Consider the following 21237-nt stretch of genomic DNA (forward strand, 5'->3'; position numbering starts at 1 on the left):
AACTACAGTGATCTTCAACATACTTACCATTAACTGACAAAGACACACTCCAGTGATAATGTAGACTCCTGTGTTACCCAGCCTCAGTGGTGTTGATCTTCCTGGACTGTAGCTGAAGCTCAGAGACGCAGGAGCTTGAGGCGTTGTAGCAGCTACACTGCTAACTGCTAACTGCTAACTGCTAACACTCACTGCTAACTGACGAGCTAACTCTCTGCCTCACCGCTCTCTCTCTCTCTTTCTCCCCCGCTACGCAGACGACCTACGTACCGATGTCTTCCTGGAAGGAGCTGCTCTACCGCTGTAACAATATTCTCCCTCACACTTACTGCGGACACAGATGATAAATTAGGGAAATTTGCTCGTCTTCTGTTTTCTAGCTGCCGCTGCCTCTTAACGGTTAATGCGCAGGTTTAGATTCCACAAACATCTGCGCATGCGTATGGTACATGCAATATAATAACTGATCTCATGATTGCACTGTTTTGCCCACTTGAAATACTCCCCATAATATCTGTCTTTACATTTTTTAAATTTACTTTGTGATATAGAACTATAGTGGGCTACATACATACTAAAACTAAGAGTTACTGTTCTTTTATCACAGTTAGCAGAGGTTTTGCGAGACAATGAAAAAAAAAATCACAGAGAAATGACAAGTGGCTGAGAGCTACTTGTGTCTGATAAGGTATCAATATCCACGACTATAACAGGAAACAAAACAAAGGTTTTCGTTACCACTCATATTTTCTTGTCCTTATTTTTTGCAGATATCACGGTATCACACATCTCATATAAAGCCGACACTGTCAGGGCTGCTTGGTGGTGAAGGTTCTTAGAGTTTGGGTCTTCCCAGTGAATTCTGCTGAGATATTAGTGGAACCTTGTTTTGGACGTGTATGACTTACATTTCCATCTCCATAGGACTGACAATGAACAGTTCAGCCACCTGCCCTGAAATCTCACTTATGTCAGTGAACGCCACACAGGGCTCAAGTTTCTCAAAGTCATTGAGTCTGTCTGCAAATTCTTGTCTGACCTTGGACAGGAGGTCACCATACTTATGTACATTCAAAACATCAGCTGCCCCTGCATGGCGTTCCATCTTTATCTTCACCCCGTTTCTCAGCTACATCTGGGTACAACAAGGTGTTCTCCCATGATTTCATTCAGCAAACAGAGAAAGTGCTGTTGTGTTTTATCTCTGCTGAGCCACCTGAATTCTGTGGAGAGGAGATCATCGTCCTCTGCCGAACTTCCTCAAAGAACAGCGTGAAGCTCCGGTGTTGTTTGAGCAGATGCTGTAACCTTTCATGTGTATAACCAGCTGATGAATGAAACGGGGAAAGTTCGGCCTGAGTGGGGTCCTGTCATAGTCAGGGCAAACTTTTCAGTAGGCACCTTTCTTTCCACAAAGCAGTTCTTCAAAGCATTGTAGAGGAAACAAACTCATAATGCTAGCTAGCCAGGTATCACTTGAGCTAATTTGCAGGTGGCCATGTCCGTCATCGCCTCCTTTTCCATCCCACCATTGGTGAACGGCTTCCTGTACTTTGGTAGGACGTGTGATATTTTAAACGATGCCTCAGTTCGTGCGTTGGTGAAGAGATTGCATTTTTTTAGGATGTTTTTAGCTCATTAACCTTTTCTGTTTGTATCCTGCTAACCTCAGGAAAGTCCTGTGCAACGTTGCAACGGACTTTGGTGAAGTGATGCTCAAAGTTGCGTCTTTTAGCAACTGAAACTTAGGACAAATAGAACACTGAGGTTTTGAAAGTCTTTTTTTTTCTTGTATCATTTCCTGTTGTGTGTGTACTTGATAGTCATAGTATATAGCCTGTATTTTGGACATTGTTAATGATTCTTGTGCAAACAAAAGTTCCCTGGTCCGAAGCGACAGCCACGTTTCCTGTCAAAGAAAGACACTGAGTCTGTCTGAGGTTCCTTTACCTGCTCGCTCACTTCACTGCTGGTTTGCTGTGGAAAACAGCGTCAGCTAAATGCCTGAAATGTAAAAATGTAGTGTGACCGGGGCACAGGGCCAGATGGAAGTGCCAGCTTAGCAGAGATATAAACTGTCCCACGCTGCTCCGCGCTGAGTGATGCAGTGACAAATGTGTGTGGGGGGGGGGGGGGGTAGTTGGGGCACAAAAGGGACGATGACACAAGCAGCAAAGCATGAGGGCACTAAATATCATGGGAGTGTGTGTGTGTGTGTGTGTGTGTGTGTGTGTGTGTGTGCAGAGGCAGAGAAGGGTGATGGTTAGTAATGCCTTCCTCTCTGCTCGATCACATGCCTCCGTGCTGAGATTGACCTGTTTGGATCGCTGACATGGGAGGTGTGTGTTGATGTGAGATGAGATGTAACGTGCGGACATGTGCACCGGTGCTGTAATTAATCATGTGAGCATCACGGCGCTGTGCTGTATCCACCCCTCTCAACCTCGACCTCTTTATGTGTTTCTGATCGTCTGCTAGCATGAGTCACTACGTTCTCACTGCAGCTCCCTGTGCTTCAATCATGACTTTTTTTAACTGTCCTGTGCACTACAGATCAGATTAAAGGGATCCGTTTACCCAAAATCCAAAAAGCACCAGTTTTACCTGCTTATTCCAAGGGGTGTCCGTCTAGCTCTACAGATAGTTGTATGTATGTGCTGAAGTTTGGAGGATCAGAAACTGTCTTTCTCGACTTTAAATCCCTATTTCAGAGTTTTCGTTTATAATATCCTCAATTTGCCTCAACATGGAAACACAACAGTCTCCAACAGGTCCGTCAGTCTTAATTATTACTTTTGTTTCTGAGAAATCATATTTTTCCTGTTAGCTTGGTTGGCTCCAATTACCACACCACCCAAGATCCTCAGCTGCCACTGAGAGGGAGAGGAAGCCAGAGCTGCAGCATTTTCTAAAAAATGGAAGAGAAAACTGGAAACAAATCAACGAACCTCAGCTGCTGGATTCATCCATTGTCCCAGACTCTGAAAGTGGCCTGGTCGGGATTTTCTCTGGTTTATACAAAGTTTAAAGGTCGTATATTGTATAAAGGTAAATGTCCATTTCTTTTTTGATTATAAAGCAGGTCTAGGTTCTATATTAATACTGTGAAAGTATCAAAGCCTCAGTCCACAGAGAAATGCACACAGCCTGTATTCAGACACTGAGCCTTAAAACCAGCCGTCAGGACTTCTGGAACTTCGTGGCTTCTGGAACTTGGCTCAGAGCCTCTCTTCTCTTCTGAGTGAGTTTTCCCATACTGAATTGAAGCTCCTTAATTCTGTACCTACATTTGTATTTTCCTGCAGGGATCATTTTAGGATAGTGGTTTGTTGTAGTGATATATATATTGATATCAAGATAGTATTGTCACAAAACAATTCCAGCTCCATTTACCATCTTTTCTCTGGATTACATCATTAATCCAGTAATAATATTACTGATGGATCTCAAACAGCAGATGGAGTTTGCTCAGTTGTCATGGCGAATGATCTGTCAACATGCAGCCTCAGTAGCTACTGTGCTCTGATTTCATCCACAGCACTTTCAGGATTTCTTGTCCTTGCACCAATGAATACCATGTGATGTGACTGAAAGCACTGGAAGGAGCTTGCAGGTGGAATTTAAATTGGGATTGTTTCATCAAGTGATATCAAGATGAGCTAACTGGAGTAAATGACATAATCACAGTTTTAAATAACCTGTCAAACCTTTCTGACAGCTTCACAAAACAAAAACAAAACAAAACAAAACAAAACAAAACAAAAACAAACAAACAAACAAATGTTATGGCTGTGACCTTAGTCTTGGCTGTTTTTGATATTGACGATCAACCAATCACAGTTTATTTTTAAGATCCAGGCTGACGTTATTCAGTCCTCCCAGAACAGATAATTAAATAAAATTAATAATTTCTCCAGCTTTCTAAATATTTCAATAAATATATATATTTTTATTTTCAGTTGCGTTTGAAGATGAATTTAAATTCACTTTATCATAAATATGATGATTCTGGTAACTCAGAAGTTTGTATGAAAATATACCTCTGGAATTGTATTGTATTATAAATACATGATTTTATTCATATATTACATTATAAACACACTAAAGACAATAAAGCTTTCAGCTGTAAAAGCAGAGCTCTGTCGTGTAATCTGCATGTTGACCACTTGATGGCGCTGTTGAACCATTTTCCACATTCCTGTCGCCTGTCAGTCCTGACGGGTTCTCCACGCGCTTGTACTGATTGTTTTTTCCTGTTTTTTTTAATCATGCAGTTATGTCATTAGCAGTAAATGGTGATTATTGGGCCACAGACATCACCGCACTTGTATAGTCTGTTGTTTATAGAGATTATTTTAAAAACTAAAGTGTCTGCTGGTTTTACTCTATCAGGTGATTTCACCTGAACGCTGCACATTGAGGTCACACAGCTGGTTGGTTATTAATACTGCTTTTATTCCAGCCTCACTCCAGGTCGGAGGAGTTCGTGAGGCGTTTTTAAAACTGGAGATACAAGACTTTGTTCATCGGATAACTTCTCTTTGGTGTTCGTGTGTGTTTTGTGCTTGAAGCCGTTTGTGTGCAGTTTTATTTTATGGCTGCTCCGCTTTTTCTACAGATGAAAAATAAACAATAAATAAAATATGTTAATTAGGAATTATTAATCCCAAATGCAGACGTACGATGTATGTTTTATTCTGTCATTTATTTATTTTGCTCTGAAAATTCCCGAAAATTACGGCGCCATATTACGTTTTGTAAAGATGAAACTGTATGAAACATTAGATTCTACTCTAATTAAGGCAATTTATCAGGGGAAGACTTCGTATAGGGATTAATGCGGTCGATGTTTAATAAATCTGTGTGTCAACAACAACAATGATAATAATAATAATAATAATAATAATAATAATAATAATAACAATAATAATAATACTAATAATAATAATCATCATAATAATCATCATAATAATGATAGTGTCAACAACAATGATAATAATAATGATAATAATGATGTTGACTATCAATTTTTATTATATATCTTTTACTTGATTGTATTTTATTAAGACTAATTGTTGGCAACATTTTAAATTGAAAAATAAAATAAAATCTTTTATATTTGGAATTTATACACATTTATATTAGCCAAATAAAAATGTAATGTTGATCTTATTTTATAAATGCAAAATGAAGACCAATGGCATAGATCATAAATAAATTATATATTTCAATTCCAGTTCAAAACAGAAAAAATCCAGGAAGGCCAGAGTTGAAAATAAAGCTATTTTATTGTCAATGCATTCAACATGATTAGATAAACTATCAAGTAGTAAATTTCCGCAAAAGGAAGAAACACTGAAACTATTCCCCACTGACACAAAATATTACACTTTGTATTTCAAATAAAACAAATTATTTACATTGTAATGTATAGACTGCATCTTAAATCAATATTATTTAATATTACATGCACTCTGAAATATAGTCTGACATAATATCCCCAATTTGTGTCCATATTTATTGTAGACATGAAAAAACTTGCTGCGTTGTAAACCATGATGTGTGACTACATTTGTATTTCAGCTCTATGTTTGCATTTATATGATATAAAATACAACTTACTGTACATTTAAACATATTTAAATCTTCCCTTATTCTCAAACTTGTAAGTGCTTCATAAATAGATTCATTTTTGAAGTCAAAACGCATTTGCATACACCCAAAACATGACAATTTGTACAGGGGAGAAAAAGTAAACTGACCGAAAAGGAATCAGAAGATTAAAGTCCAAAGTGAAAAGAAGTGCAAGGGGTATTTTAGTATTTTTGTGTGGCCTATCTCCAGTTGGAGTGCTTAAATCCAGGCAGGGTCACAGTCCCTCTTTGTAAAACGAAAGTTCCTCCCTTGTAAGTCTTTAAAAGTCAGTTATGGGAGGTCATGTGACGTGACAGGTGGTGCCGCTCCCGGAAGGACTCGTTGCAAATTGGGCACTTGAGTTTCTCCTCGCGCCGCCGCTTGACCAGAGGCTCCATGGAGTACTCCTTTTTGTGGTGGGATCGCATGTGGTAAACTAAGTCCGAGGTCATGCGGAAGGAGGCGTTGCACTTGGCGCACCAGTTCTGAGCCGGCAGACAGAGGGAGGTGAAGGAAGGCGGCAGGAGCGTGAGTGTGGAGGGCATTTGAAGCTGGATAGGTCCGGAGTTCTTGGGCCAGAAGGCGGTGGCATAGACAAAGGGGTTCTGCTTGGCCATTCCACCCGGCACAGGGCAGTTGGCGCCTATTTCTGCACCCTGCAGCTTGGCAGCAAGGTGGTCGGCCTGGTAGAGCCTGGTGGAAGAGATGGTTTCGCCCACCGCTGGGTGGCAGTCCAGCAGCTTGGGCGGCATCACTAGTGGTGAGATCTGGGAGAAGGAGGAGCGAGATGGCTGACTGAAGGCGCTCTTTCTCTCTCCACCACTTGCGCCACCTTGCTGGCTGACGGAGGTGAAAGCACTGCCCATGGGCGAGGTTTGCGGTGGCTGGGTCTCCGACAGCACCTGCCTGATGTTGAGGTGCTTCTCTGATGGATTGCTGTTGGGACGACCTCCATCTTTGTTTTCAGAGTTGGAGCTCTGGAGGTTTTTGTTGCCGCTGTGGTGTTTGAGGTTGTGGGATGTCTTCCTGACCTCAGTGAAGGCGCTGCGCTTGCCCTCCGCACTTTCTGTGGAGCCTGGTGGAGAAAAGGACCTACGGTTCTCATCAAGGCCGTACACTCCTCTGTAATTCTGCGCAGACGTTGCAAGCTCATCTTTAGACTTGGTCTGTGGAAGGCTGGGCCCTCGGCATTCCCTGTCCTCTATTTCCAAAAACTTTCTCTTCCCCGAACTCTCACTGCAGATCTCGGCCTCCTTGTCACTTGGGGGGCTGGTCCGGTTGTTCTCTAGATCCCTGGCCAGGTTGTGAAAGTCTGTGGACGGTTTGCTGCCGTCCTGAGGGCTGCTGAAGCCCTCAGAGCGGCCCAGCTTCGGACTGGTTCTGGTTGGGGTTGTGTTTGGTCGCTCTGTGCTGCTCTCTTTGCTGGGCTCCTCATCAGCCCCCGTAATACTCTGCAGTCTCTTGGTGCAACGGAACCGGAGATGGGCCAAGAATGGAAACTCAAACTGGAACCGCTGGCTGCAGTCTGGACATGAGTAGTGGGATGAACCTGGGGAGAAGAGAGATGGAATTAGTTCTGATAAAACAAGACCATCCTAAATCTGTGAGGTGTCTTATAATAGGTGGAATTATTAGCTTTGCACTAAATTTGAATTCAGACATTATTACAGATTGTCTGAAAGTACGCATGTATTTGTCCTTGGAGCACCATTATAACTAAATATGCAACAATGCAAGAGAATACATCCTGAATTTACCAATGATGAAACCAATTCCAGAGCAAATGTGTTTCCAAAGAAGCTTCACAGTTAAAATGTATGTCTGTGAAGTACCATAAAAGAACAAACGATACTGTGATCATTTTGGTGGTTGGACCCATCGTAGGCTACAACACGGTGAGGATATGATTTCAACCAGCTCACCTTTGCTCTTGGCAGGCGCTCTGCTGGAGTTGAGCAGCAGCAGGTCGATGAGGTCTTTGCCGTACCAGACCAGCAGCTCCTCGTCCTTCTCGATCCGGCGCAGCGAGCGGTAGAAGAGCTGGCCATTCTTCACGTAGGCTTCCAGGTTTTGTTCCTCCTTGTCCCGGGCGGACTGGACCAGCCGCAGCCACATCAAACCCTCGGAGGTGCTGTTGGCTGCTGAGGTGTCCACCTGTATACAACACATACAAACATATTTAGAGTTACTCCTCCAGTGCAACAACTCAAATTAATTTTACAAAAATAAATTCCAGCCATATTTCCTGCCTTAAAACATTATTTTTTAGATTGAAATGAATTAAAATACAGTAAATAAATACATATACTGTCATCCAACCCCATTCAGACCATTCAACCATTATTAACAGCCTGTAGGTTTTTTTTATGCATTTTCATCAGAAATGAAATGAGAGCAAAGAAAGTAAATCACTTTTTTAAAATAAAAAAAAAACAAAACATAAATATACCAACATCATATTGTTGTGATATTGTTGCTCATGCATAGGAACATATTCTTAATTTAGCTTTTTCCTGCACTGCTGTCAGAAAAGAACACAGCAAGAAAAGCATGGACTGAATAAAATGGCTTGTTAGGTGTATTTGAAAACTAAACAGGAAGATCGTGTGAGTGAGAGGTGAGGCCCTCCTCACCCTGAAGATGTACGGTGCTGTGCGCTTGTCGGTGGACTTGAGAGCGATGAAGGCGATGCTGTCGAACAGCGACGTGTGGCTCAGCACACAGGGCCCGAAGATGGCGTTTTCTGGGATGTCACACGTCGTGTAGACGCTGGTGAAAATGTCTGTCAGACACTGCTGCACCGCTTTGGCGTCCCCATCCCACACCAACTTCTGAGAGCTGGACTCCTCCATTTCACACTGCAGGGACACGGAAAAGACACGAAGCATCAGAGACCGGGGGCGGAGAGTGGGGGGGTCCTGCAGGGGCAGCGGCCGCCACTGCCGGAGCACCCCCGGGTCACAAAAACATTTGTACTCCGAAGCTTTATGTCTTTAGAATTTATTTGTGACGGGACAGCAAGCTGTAAATGCACACCTAAACATGTGTGAGGTGGTGGTTTGGTGGACCGGATGAACCAGCTGTCCGGGGCGGCGTTCGGAGCCTTTTTTTTTTTTGTTTTTTTTGCCAGGCTTTCTAATGAATTCAAAGCCCGTAATAAGTTCATGACGGCTTCACCTTCAGCATAGTGATGATACGGTTCCTTAGTGTTGTCAGTTAGTGTTGCAAATAAAAATTAAGATCACAGTCCACCGCAAAATAATGGGCCAATAATAATACAAATGATTATTATCTGGCAAATGATAATAATACAAATAATACTAATAATAATGATTATTATTATTGTCATCCAGGTTTATTATCATAGGCTATTGGCCTATTTGAAAAAAAAAAGTTAAACCTTTATTTTTGATTATTCTTGATAAACTGATTACGACAGAATCTGCCTGTTGTGATCAGTGTTAGTCGGAGTAACATTAATAACAATATTATAGAACATTAATATGATCACTACTAGGCCTCGTCGGCCTGTGACTTATCTGTTCAGCTGTAAATGTCACGATTGGCGGAATTCAACAACCATACATTGCTATAATATTCCTGAAGTGACTTGTAAAGTCCAGAGCGCTTCATGAAGTTTACAGCAGCTTTTTACTACCGTGTTTCTATAGAGTCAATATTGATCTAATATCAGCAGTTCATATGTTTGAAGTGACATGTTGAATTGTGAAAGTCGTGTTATAAAATCACTGCAGGACGTGAAAAAAGAAGGAATCAAAATAAGACTCTCGGTGGGTCTGAGCGTGTCCAGTGGGTTTCAAGTGTCAAAGTCGGTGATTTCCTGTCAGCCAACCCTTCTCTCCTTCCTACAAGCGGCAGCGTATGTCGCCTCATTACCATAATCCACCACTTTCCCCTCTGAGACTGTAATTAAAGCAGCACGACCAGTTAATTATTTCTTTTCTCCCTTTTCTAACCTCTGAATGTGTGTTTAGACGGCTGCGGCTCTTCTCTCCCTCCTCCTCCTCCTCCTCCTCCTCCTCCTCCTCATTCTCTCTCATTCAATTCAGCAGAAACTGCACCTGATACACGCATGTTCAGCCGTGAACCAGACTCAGTGGACAGTGGCAAAATATTCAAAAATATATGTTAAAAAATGTAAAATATAATAATAATAATATAATTATGGCGTAAGTTCTGCTCTAACCCCGAAAAAAAACGTATTTCCTAAAACAAGTCATTCCTAAATTGTTGAACTAACCCTCTTCTCGTCAGATTCTGATTCTAATTATTGTTGCACAATAAACACTGCAAAATAATAAATGCCAAGTGGCTCCTTCCCGCCGCTTTTTGGGCCTACAGCTCCAGTGTTTCATTTTAGCCATTTTAATTTTTATGTTTAATTCTCCCGTTTCTCCTAAAACGGTTTATCACATATAATAAATCACTCAAAATTATTTTGCCGTAACTAAGCTTATGAAAAAAAAAACATATTTGTCAGAAAATTAAAATTAAATAAAGAAATTCACAAGTTGTAGCAAAAGTTTGTTTTCATCTGCGCAAAATCGGGAGGTAACCCGACTTTTGCGTCAGAAATAAACGGGCTGCTCCTGAAGCCTCCACTCGTCCCAGCCCGCGGACAGACGAGTCATGAGCCCGGCCTCAGCCTCGGCCGCTGGGCTGACTGCGCACACTGAGCCGGCCAGTTTCTCCTGTCTGAGCTGCGAGCACATGTGTGTAATAAAGGGAGGAAACGTCTGATTCAATAATCTACAATAGATCTTCATGTGTTTACATCTTCCTGAGAGGCTCAGCAGGAAGGTTCCCAGCAGAACACTCAGCGGCTCTGTGCGGCTCTGTGCGGCTCTGTGAGCGGCTCTGTGCGGCTCTGTGAGCGGCTCTGTGCGGCTCTGTGAGCGGCTCTGTGCGGCTCTGTGCGGCTCTGTGAGCGGCTCTGTGCGGCTCTGTGAGCGGCTCTGTGCGGCTCTGTGAGCGGCTCTGTGAGCGGCTGTGAGCGGCTCTGTGAGCGGCTCTGTGTGCGGCTCTGTGTGCGGCTCTGTGCGGCTCTGTGAGCGGCTCTGTGAGCGGCTGTGAGCGGCTCTGTGAGCGGCTCTGTGCGGCTCTGTGAGCGGCTCTGTGAGCGGCTGTGAGCGGCTCTGTGTGCGGCTCTGTGAGCGGCTCTGTGAGCGGCTGTGAGCGGCTCTGTGAGCGGCTCTGTGTGCGGCTCTGTGAGCGGCTCTGTGCGGCTCTGTGAGCGGCTCTGTGAGCGGCTCTGTGAGCGGCTCGCTTCAGGCTCAGAGGGACACAACAGTCCCTTCATGGGGAGGAATGTGTCCCGCTCACAGGCTCAGATGAGAGAGAGAAGGAGATAAAGAGCCGAATGTTTGCACATCCACAAACTGCAGGAAAGCAGCCACCCTCCCATTCAAACCCACTGCGGGTGGGGTGGGGGGTGAGCAGAGATGTGTGGGGGGGTTGCTTCACCCATCTGCTAAAGCTGTGCCAGGCTGAAAACTGTCCTAAATCAGCGCTGGGACTGAATTGCGGGTTTTGTCCGCGGCGCTGAAACATCTGCGCCTGCAGGATGTGCGGCTGCATGTGCCGCGCAAAACAAACCCAGACCCAACCGTGCCCCCCCATCTCCTCTTAAAACTATCCACACCACACAGCAGCTTTGCAGCTCTCAGACCTACCTTCCGTCGATGAGGAGCAACAATAATCCACAAACCAACTGCGAGCGATGCTGCGAATCCAAACCCGTTTGAACCTCCACAAAAAGCCCCGAAACACGGGCAGAGGAGCCGCGGGTGGAGGTGGTGGAGGTGGTGATGCGCTCCCGGCCGGGTCCGTAGTGTCAGTACATTTCCCCCCTCCCGGTGTGGTGAAAGTGACAGTGCTGCTGCTGCAGATACTCGCCGACACTGGCAGTGACCGAGCGGGGTAGAGAGAGCTGGACGGAGAAGGGGAGAGAGAGAGAGAGAGAGGCGTGCAGATGGGGCCCGGTGCTCTGGCTGACTGGCACACCGACACACACTTTTTGTTTGCGGCACATAATCTACCCAATGAGGCGTGTCACTCTCCGTCTCCTCCCTTTAACTCTTCACTGGCCGACTGTCATTTGATGCGATTTATGGACGTGCAGAGGGATAAAGACCCCCCCACCCCCTCCCCACCCCCTCCTCACCCCCTCCTATTATTATTGTAATTCTAATCACAATAGTTGGTGGTTGTATTACAATAAAGTGGCATTTAAGGAGTCGGATGTTGGAAAAAGTAAGGAATTTAAGTACAGCTTCAGCTGAATGCCAAGCTTCCTATTATTATTATCATTATTATTATTATTATCATTATTATTATTATCATTATTATTATCATTATTATTATTATCATTATTATTATCATTATTATTATTATTATCATTATTATTATCATTATTATTATTATCAGTAGTAGTAGTAGTGGTAGGCTACTAAGGTGACATAAAGCCTCACTTTAAACCATGAAGTGAACCGCGGCACTTCACGCACAGTGACTGAACATGTCTGTGTAATATATTACTTCCTGTGTGGTTTTAACCAACATCTCATGTAACCTACTTTTTGGACTTGGGCAGCACCGGAGCACCGGAGCACCGGAGCTGCCTCCACCCCCCGGCCGTGGCAGCAGGCTCCACACACGGTCAGAGCGGCAGAGCATCCCGGGCAGTGTCACCGCGGAGCCCTGCCTCTGCTGCTCTCTCTCTGTACTGTGTCCGGGCTCATTTAGGGGGCGCCAGTGTATAATCTGCATCGAATGAATGGAGGAGATTTGGATGGAAACGAAACGAAGGCTGCAGGTCAGGTGCAGCCCAGCGCTGATGGTTTAAAAAAAACAAACAACCCCCCCCCCCTCCAAAAAAAATATCTGGCATTTAGAGTTGAAAGACTCTCTACTTATTTCTTAATACTTCACTGTGCTGTTGGCTTCATTTAATGTATCTGAAGGCTTTTATTTTCAAATTTCATATCCGTTTTATTATGTTTGCAAGTGTCCACAAAGTTAAACTGGAACATGAACTACAGGACATGGTCACTGACCACAAGGGATTTTTAAGTCAAGATCTACACTTTTTGAGTGTGTGTGTGTGTGTGTGTGTGTGTGTGTGTGTGTGTGTGTGTGTGTATTTCAATAAATGCAACCATGGGCAAATAATTATCCTACCACTTTTAAAATAAAAGATTAAATCAGTGTTACCAGTCCTGTGTGTAAAAGTGCAAAATTCACTGTAGGAAAGTCAAAACACTGAATAAATGTTATCAAAATAATCTTTTAATCAATTATTATATTCAGCTAAACACCATGCATCAACAGGATGGTTCACGTGAATGGACTTATTTTCTGCTGCCTGGTGAATTATGTTCAAATGACAGAAAAATATGTGATACAAATATTATTTCATCTCTTTTTCTGCCATTTAGAAGCAGAGAAGACACTTGTTAGTGTTTCTGGAGAAAAGCTGTTTCAGAAGAAAATTGTTCATTTAAGACTTGTAGCCTAATATGTGCAAAGGTCAAAGGTCATAGTCAACTAAAGAAAAGGCAGCATAATCAGAAACACAGAGATCTGCTCATGGGCCCTCAGAACAGAAGAAAAGGAAAAATCTCAGTTTCATCGTCCTTAAAACTTTTCTCTTTCAGAGATGAGGCAGGTCGGTTTGAGCTGAGGTGCAGATCAGCTGATGCATCCTGACACGGACATGATGCTCAGATGAAGATTTTTGGAGAAGGAATAAATTCGCTCAAATACTCTCAATACAAAGCGCAGCTGCCAGAGCTGAGCTCGCTGAGAACTGCTGCTTTCTCGCCTCGCACTCTCACAGGCTCAGGGTTTTTTTTTTTTATGTCATTTATTGAAATATTTGTCCAAAAAATATTTGTGTGTTATGATGGAAAATAAAAGTAGCACTGGCTCCTGAGAAAATGAGGAAAATAAAGAAACTTATAGAAACTTTAAGATTTCAATTTCAAGGCGTTTTTCATAATGAGACTGTAGGAGCTCGATTCTAACAGAAAAAAATATTTAAGTATTTATGTAATGTGAAATATGAAGGTTTGCAATTTTTTGATTCACTGAAATTTGTCATTTAAGTATCTGAAAAGTATTAATACAATATTTTTATAACAGTAAAATGAGCGTTTAGTTATCCCTTTTGACCTTTGCCCTATTGTGTGACTGTCTGTTTTCAATTCTAATCAAATTAGCGAGTCGAGATTCTCTGCTCTTTCCAGATTTTGTGTTAATGTTTAGTTTTCACACTGAAATCCTGAGGAAGAAGAGAACGAGTCAGAATATTTCAGATGCAAGAAATGTGAGTGAAAATGAGAGGAAAGATGTGTGTGTGTGTGTTCACAGAGAGAGAGAGAGAGGGAGTGTGTGGTGTTGCTGGGAGGGTTTGTGTTGGTGTGTTTGTGTATTTAAAGAAGTGTGAGTGTGTATCATCTGGATAATTTGACAGCTGTGTATTGTTTCCTGAACACCACTCCCTTTGGTCCACGTTCGCGTGTTGGCCACAGAAGGACTGTGAAGTCATTCCTCTCATATTTGATCACTGAGGATCTGAACATGTTCAGATAGAGATCACAAGATTTTTGGAGAAATGAAAAGATGAACTTTATGTATCTCAGTGAATCTGATGTTTAGATATGAAACAAAAAAGGCTGAGATGTTTGATTAATAAATGTGATGACAGACTGAGAAATAAACCCTGCAGTTACAGTTTAACTGATCGTGGCTCCATCAACGTCTTTATGTCCCAATAGAGGCTATTACATTACATTAGCTAGGTGCTAATGCTAGCAGGCTAACATTTGAATGTTAATGTACATGTTAATGGATATTTAGTGTTGAACATTAGTAAATTACCATGTTAACTTGTTAAAATGTATAATTATTGTGATAAATTTAGCATGCTAACATTAGCATTACTTTTTGAATAGCATCTGAATGTTAGCATGTAGATGTACATGCTATGCTATGTGTTGCTAACCTAATTTTTCCAATTATTTAATCAATTCAAATAGGTCAGCTGTTAGAAAAACTGCAGAGCCAATCAGAGCTTTGAAGGCGGGATTAAAAACATCAACCTCAGTGTCCTGAACTGGGGCCACAAAATAACAACACAGACATTTGCTAGAAACATGGTGACAGCTGTGGCTGGGATCGACGCTGGTCCAGTATTCCTGAGAGTGAGCCTGATAAAATACCTCTCCACTTACATCCAGCGCTGAGGTTTAGTGCCGCTGCAGGAAGCAGTGTTCCCTCTGTACCACGAGACCAAACACGGTGGACGACTTTCATGCATCCAGATGTAAACTTGTGATTTAACGTTCACCTTTTCCTGACCATAACCAAGTGTTTCAGACGTCTAGCCGCAACTATACCTTAACCATACAGCGGTTTATCTGCCATAACCATGATGTTTTTGTAACCTTCATCACCACTGTTCATAGTACAAATTTTAAAAACACTGACATCATTGGTAACAAAAATGTTGGTTTAATGAATTGTCTGATAGCAACTTTCTATTCTGGCATAAAGATGGATACTTACAGCGACTGAATGTAGCCCTGGTCATGTCCTCTCAGAGGCTGATTCCTCAGTCGCAACAATAACCAGGTCAGAGCTTTGTAAGGCAGATAAAGAATATGGACGCTGTCTTCCTGTGTCAGAGCCAAAAAAAAAAAAAAAATTATGACTGAAAAATAAGGAAAACTGCAAATGAGATGAGAACGCAATACAAGGAGTTGTGAGCCAAATTAGAGACAGAACACATATTTTATCAATTAACATGACAAAAAAATACATTAACGTCTCTTAACAACTGATACAGGTGATTCCACGTCAACTGGGAATGACTGAAACCAGCAGGAACAATAGAAAGAAGAGGTCCAATCAGAACATTTAGCCCAAAAAGCAAAACAGTGACAATATATACAACTGTTCAACTTTTACTGCATCAACTGTCCAACTGAAGATCTTATCAGGTCACATTACCTGTTGAATAAATACTGCATGAGGAAAGCAGGCACCATGATTAATTCACCCTCATCATGTACCCCCCCCCCCCCCCCCCCAGTCTTTGTGCTTATAAAAGCCCCACCATCAATTACAGAGGGAGTTTCTGACAGGATCATAGTTTCATCATGGATCAACAGGCGTTCTTGAATATTTCCTCACAGAAACCTGAGCAACTTCTCTGCTAAACTTTACGTTTAATCTCCTCCTTGTGATTCAAAATTCTCTGGTAATGAAAAGTGAGCTCCCCTCTCTTTTCGCTCGGCGCGTCACGGGGACGACAACAGAAGCTTCTGCAAAATGGATTTCAGCAGACAGACACTGGCAGCGCCGCATCCCAGACGTATTGTCTTCCTGTCACCACTTCTCATCAAATATTAGGCATGTTTTGTGCTTCAGAGGAAAAAAAAAGCAGCTCTGGTGACTAATGCATTGATCTTCGATGGGTAAACACATCACAGGAAAAATGCAGTTATTCACACAGACGTCAAAGTCCTCAGCTGTGGACATGTTGACAGTTATTGTTTCCAACAAAGCTGTTTAATAAATCCCCCTCCACTTTGATACATGGAGTCGAATATGTTTTTTTTAAATGGTCCAACACATTTGTACACACACACACACACACACACACACACACACACACACACACACACACACACACACACACATTAAAAAATAAATAAATAAATAAATAAAAGGAAGATTTGTTCCTTCATAAAACTGCTTAAATACTTCACATCTAAACTTTGCGTGAAATATCCCCCACTCTTTTCCCCCTGTCTGTCCTGAGCCACTGTTACTGAGGCGCCTTCGTCAGTCAGGGGTGGAGTTGCACCAGGCAGCTCACATCTGCATGAATGTAAAGCAGACTGAAGTACAGCAAAATGAAATTTCTGTTGATACTTATATTTATGATACTGTCTTCATCGCATCACTCAGCTGTAAAAGAGGTAATCAAATGTACACGTTGCGTTGTTAATATTTTACATTTAGCCTCTGCAGGTGTGGAGGATGATGAGGAGTCTGTTCTTGAAACAAAAACTGGAATAAACTTCAGCACTGGCTCATTTCTCTGATGTGTTATCAGGGTCTGTGCACCTGAAACAACGTGATGGAAATAAAGCAACATTCAGAGGCAGGTGGGAGATGCAGGAAAACAAAAAAAAACACACACAGTGAGGTCCAAAGGTCTGAGATATAACAGACCACTGTCCCATTGGGGAAGCAGTCTTTTATATTAAAACATGTCTCCATCATTGCTGGGGATAAGTTGGCACCTTGAACTGAAGCTTATTTTACTCACATATTTTGCTTTCTGTTTATTACGTTGCTGAAGAAAAAAAAGTATTGAGGTTGAATTTTAATTTGTCTCTTTGCAGCAGTTTGAAATCATTTCATATTTGCCGCCAAGTGAACCTTATTTATTTTATGCCATTTTTTTTGAGTGTCCAGGGTCTAATTGTGCAATGCAGGCATTATCAGAATCTCACAAATTCTCTCAAAGGAGAGACACTTCTTTCCTTTCTGCTAAATATCATACAATGCCATGCTCTGCTTCAGATAAATTAAATAACCAAGTGTGAGACTTCTGCACGTTTAGCTCAGTGCGCTGGATCATCATTCAACACTTAATAACAAAAGGAGATTTAGCACGGCCATAATAACAGGGCCACGTTGGAAATGAGTAGACACAAATAAGTCACTGTCTTTTGTATCAAACCATTTCCATTATGACAACTTTCAGTAACAGCACAAAGAATGAAGAAACATGCATATTCCTGTGGCTTTTCAGCTCAAATGAAAAAAGTCAGAACAGCCCATGACAAGTAAATGCCATTTTGAGGGGCCATAAACCAAAAACGTTGGAACCCACTGGAACAAACTGTTGAAGTGTTTATAACGTGATGACAGAGCGAACAAGGGAATGATTTTGGACTCCAAAGTCCTGAACCTCCTGACTATCTATTAGTGACATCATCGCTGCTCAGATGAGTCAATGAGACGACCCTGGCTCTGAGTCGAGTTGTCGTAAACCCGGCGGAGATGTGGTGAAGAAGGTCCAAATCCCTGGGTGGGGCTGTGGTGGACGATGAGCAGCAGAGAGAAGGGACTGTCGGTGCAGGAGTCAGTGCAGACCTTCCAGTCTCTTTCCAATGGAGGGCAGAAGAGGAGAGGGAAGAGACAGGCAGCGACTCAGAGGCGAAAGCAGAGAGGAAGTGTGGGATGTTGGTGTGTGAGAGAGAGACGGAGACACACACACACACAAACAGGAGGAGACAATCCCTGTGATAGTGGAAGAGGAATGTGAAAGCTGCTCATGTGAGACAGGGGAGGAAGAACAGGCAGCGGTAAAAGACCTGTCTGCGTCCAAGAGGTTTTGGCTCATTTAACCACACATTTATATAAATAAAGGTCGATCCTGCTCCTCACTCTCTGTGACGTAACACAGCAGTGGCTCCGGCCAGTTCAGCCACTTCAGGACAGCTCTTCAAGTTGCTGGTTAAGTCTTCGTCAGTCACACAGGAAGTGATAATGTGGTTTTGTTTGGCTCACGTAGAACAAAAAAAAACCAAAACAAAGCAAAACAAAAAAAACTGGGTGATTAAGCAAGAGCCAGGCAAACAGAAACACCAGTGAGCAAAAATAAGTATTGTGTGAGTATCCAAAGCTACATATGATATTTCTTATTCCTCTGCACCATAGAGCTTCAGTCACCCAAACTCTCCCCTCCCTTCATTACGATGAACATGGCCCCTGTAATCAAGTCAATCCCACACACTCTGCCCTGCTGCTGGATATATTCATTAAAGAACCAACTGTCTATTCATCCACTGCAGAAAATAGTCCCTAACAAATGCTCTATTGTTTAAGTAGTATATGCTAAAAAAACAGGACATCTTCAGTAGGAACCAATGGGCTTGTGCCTGAAGAGATGGACTGACAATACATTGTTGGTTTTGGTCTTGTCAATAGACACTAGAAAAAGAAAGAAGGACACCAGGCCCATTCTTTCATTAACGCTGTGTGTTGGCTCAAACAACAAAGTAAATTACTTCAAGAAAAAAAAAAAAAAGTCTTTCCAGCCATCAGATGTCACAAGAGTCAGGGTTTGTTGTTACAATGCACTAATTTAGTTCTGAAGTAAAGCATTTAAAACCTAATTTGTGCTTTAGTGGCGCAGAATACAAACAGGATTAATGCATGAAGAAGGACTTCCACACTGGCAATAATCCCCACATTTAGCTTTGTATTAACCAAACGCTTTAATCCCCACACAGCACGTTAAATTAACTTGTCGTTCCTGTCCTCATACACATCGAATGGACCTGGAAAAAAATGAAGGAAAATGATTTTTTTTAAAAAGAGAGAGAGAGAGAAAACACAAAGGGGAACTGAAAAGAAAAAAAAACTGGGAAGGAATGAATTAATAATGAGCCACTTTTATACCGGATCCAGCGATTATACAAATGGGGGAAACGGCCAAAAAATATTCTGTATGGCATATGGCACTTCAGCTGCCATATGTGCCAGTTTTCACAAAAATTGGCAATGACGTTCATGATGGTCAGTAGTAACTGCCAAAAACACAGCAAGGCCTGAACAGAGGAGAGAGAGAGAGAGAGAGAGAGAGAGAGAGAGAGAGAGAGAGAGAGAGAGAGAGGAGGGGGGAGTAATGCTTCAATAGCTTTGTTGGCTGGCTTGGACTCTTCTCTCCACAGCTTCTGGTGCTCTAACTACAAAGAGAAAGAGACGGAGAGAAAGAAAGAAAAAGACAGAAGAAGGGAAGAGAGAGGGAAGAGAGAGGGAAGGAGACAAAGAGAAGCTCAGGCTGTGTTCAGATCAAGTAACATTTCCATCTTCTAAGTGTGAACATTGCTCGTACTTTGTCACTTTAATGCTCATACTCAGGTGGCCCAGAAACACAGATGCTTCAGAGTGTCCCCCGGGTGCTTCAAAATGTCTCCGACTGGCCCTCTTCACATTCAAAAATCATGTCAGAAGGATTTTCAAGGTTACTGTTTATTTTTATGACATATAGAAATGCTTTGATAGCCTCCAATCCTCTGAGGGGGTGGGCCTGTGTTTGAGCCGGCAGGGGCAGCAAGCCACGACTGTCACTTCTCCACCTAATGGTTCCAGGTACTAAAGAGCCAGAGGAACTAAACTGGGAACGAAAGGCTCCTGATGCACATTCCTGTTGGCATTTCCACAGTAACACACATGTGTAAAACAGCGTGTGTAGATGCGCTTTGTGCAATTCAAAGTATTTTACATAAGCAAGAAAGGCATCAAGACAAGACATATAAGATACACAAGGCAATGTGAAAAGACGTAGCTACAGTCCCTACACCACTGGAAACAATTCAGACTGATAATGTAAGGCACCACCCTGTCCGCTCAACATCTCCACAGCCTGCTGCTGTTTGATTATCAGGTGATTGAGATTCAGTGTTACACCTGTTGCCTCCTATGTCACAAACACCCCATGAAAGTATGTTTCTCTGGACTGGACCTGTAGCAGGTGGCACAATGGAAAAAAATAGAGCCTGGCCTTGGCCTGTAAGGATAAAAAGTGTTTGGCCTTGAAGGTTAAGTAGGCTACCACCCAACTTAACATCTGAACTGACTGATGTCAGCATTTGCTGGTGACCTTTCAAAGGAGCTATTTGTAAGTTTTGTTATTGCTACATAGCTAACATTAGCATTAACAGCTGTTTACCAGTCTTGAGGAAAGAGAAAGCAACCCTCTTGTTTTGCTTCCATTTCTATCACTTCTTTTCTTCTACTGGAGTTAGCATGATAACCAGCTAGCCCTGGCCTGGTCGGACAGTCTTGTCACTTTCTGATACCGAGTCACTTTCTGATTCAGCCTCAGGTAGAAATGATGGCTGAAGCTCTTGCCGAGACTGGTTATGCTAATGCTGGCTATGTAGCAATAGCAAAACTTACACATGGCTCCTTTAAGCTGTTCAGTGTGGTACATGATATTATTCCTCCAGTGGACATTTGATCAGTAACTTGCTCAGCAAACCACGGTGTCTTCAAACTTTTAGATAAGAACGAGACATTAGCTGGAAAGCTAATAAGATCGGCAGTTCAAAGTTCCAGACTCTTTTTGTGTTGTGTTTTGGTTGTGACCATCTAACCCTGAGGAACGAAACTCTTATTTGGTGTCTAAATGACTTTGGTCCTAAGCTTGGTTAGCAGGCAAGAACCTAAATGGATCAAATACACACATGCAACAAAGTCGTCTCTTCCAAGAAAATGAAATGAGGGTGTGATGGCTCTCTGAGGGCGTTTTCACACTTGGGCAGACTGAACCTGAGGCTGGTCGCCCTGAGAATTCGGGACAATTGTTTAAGTGTGAGAGCTGCTGTCACACCTGGGTGCGGTCCAGCAGAACGGTCTTGGGTCCATCACAGGGTGTTTTCGCACCAGACACTAGGTTTGTTTCTTCAGTTGTTTAGGAGCGGGAGTCATTGCTGCATCGTCAAGGTTCTGAAAACATATAGAGTGTGGACATTTTAATTTAATTGATTATCTTAA

The 21237-nt window shown here is 42.5% G+C and overlaps 1 protein-coding gene across 2 annotated transcripts in view; it reads right to left on the bottom strand.

Moving 5' to 3' along the window:
- Positions 1-5269: 5269 nt before the first annotated feature.
- Positions 5270-21237, bottom strand: part of prdm8b (PR domain containing 8b) — a 41038-nt gene continuing 25070 nt past the window's right edge. Inside the window, exons 2-5 of one of the 2 annotated variants that reach the window (XM_071483965.1) lie at positions 15223-15332; positions 8268-8492; positions 7557-7788; positions 5270-7183 (exon numbers count right to left, since the gene is read on the bottom strand). In XM_071483965.1, coding sequence (XP_071340066.1) covers positions 5922-7183; positions 7557-7788; positions 8268-8486 — 1713 coding nt within the window. In that variant the 5' untranslated portion in view covers positions 8487-8492; positions 15223-15332 and the 3' untranslated portion in view covers positions 5270-5921. Of the gene's footprint in view, positions 7184-7556; positions 7789-8267; positions 8493-11327; positions 11754-15222; positions 15333-21237 lie in introns of those variants that run through there. The other variant, XM_071483964.1, reaches the window with a different exon arrangement.

Source organism: Trachinotus anak, unplaced genomic scaffold, assembly GCF_046630095.1.
Source record: "Trachinotus anak isolate AG129_WGS33_773 ecotype Australia unplaced genomic scaffold, CSIRO_AGI_Tana_v1 ptg000008l, whole genome shotgun sequence".
Lineage (NCBI taxonomy): Eukaryota > Metazoa > Chordata > Actinopteri > Carangiformes > Carangidae > Trachinotus > Trachinotus anak.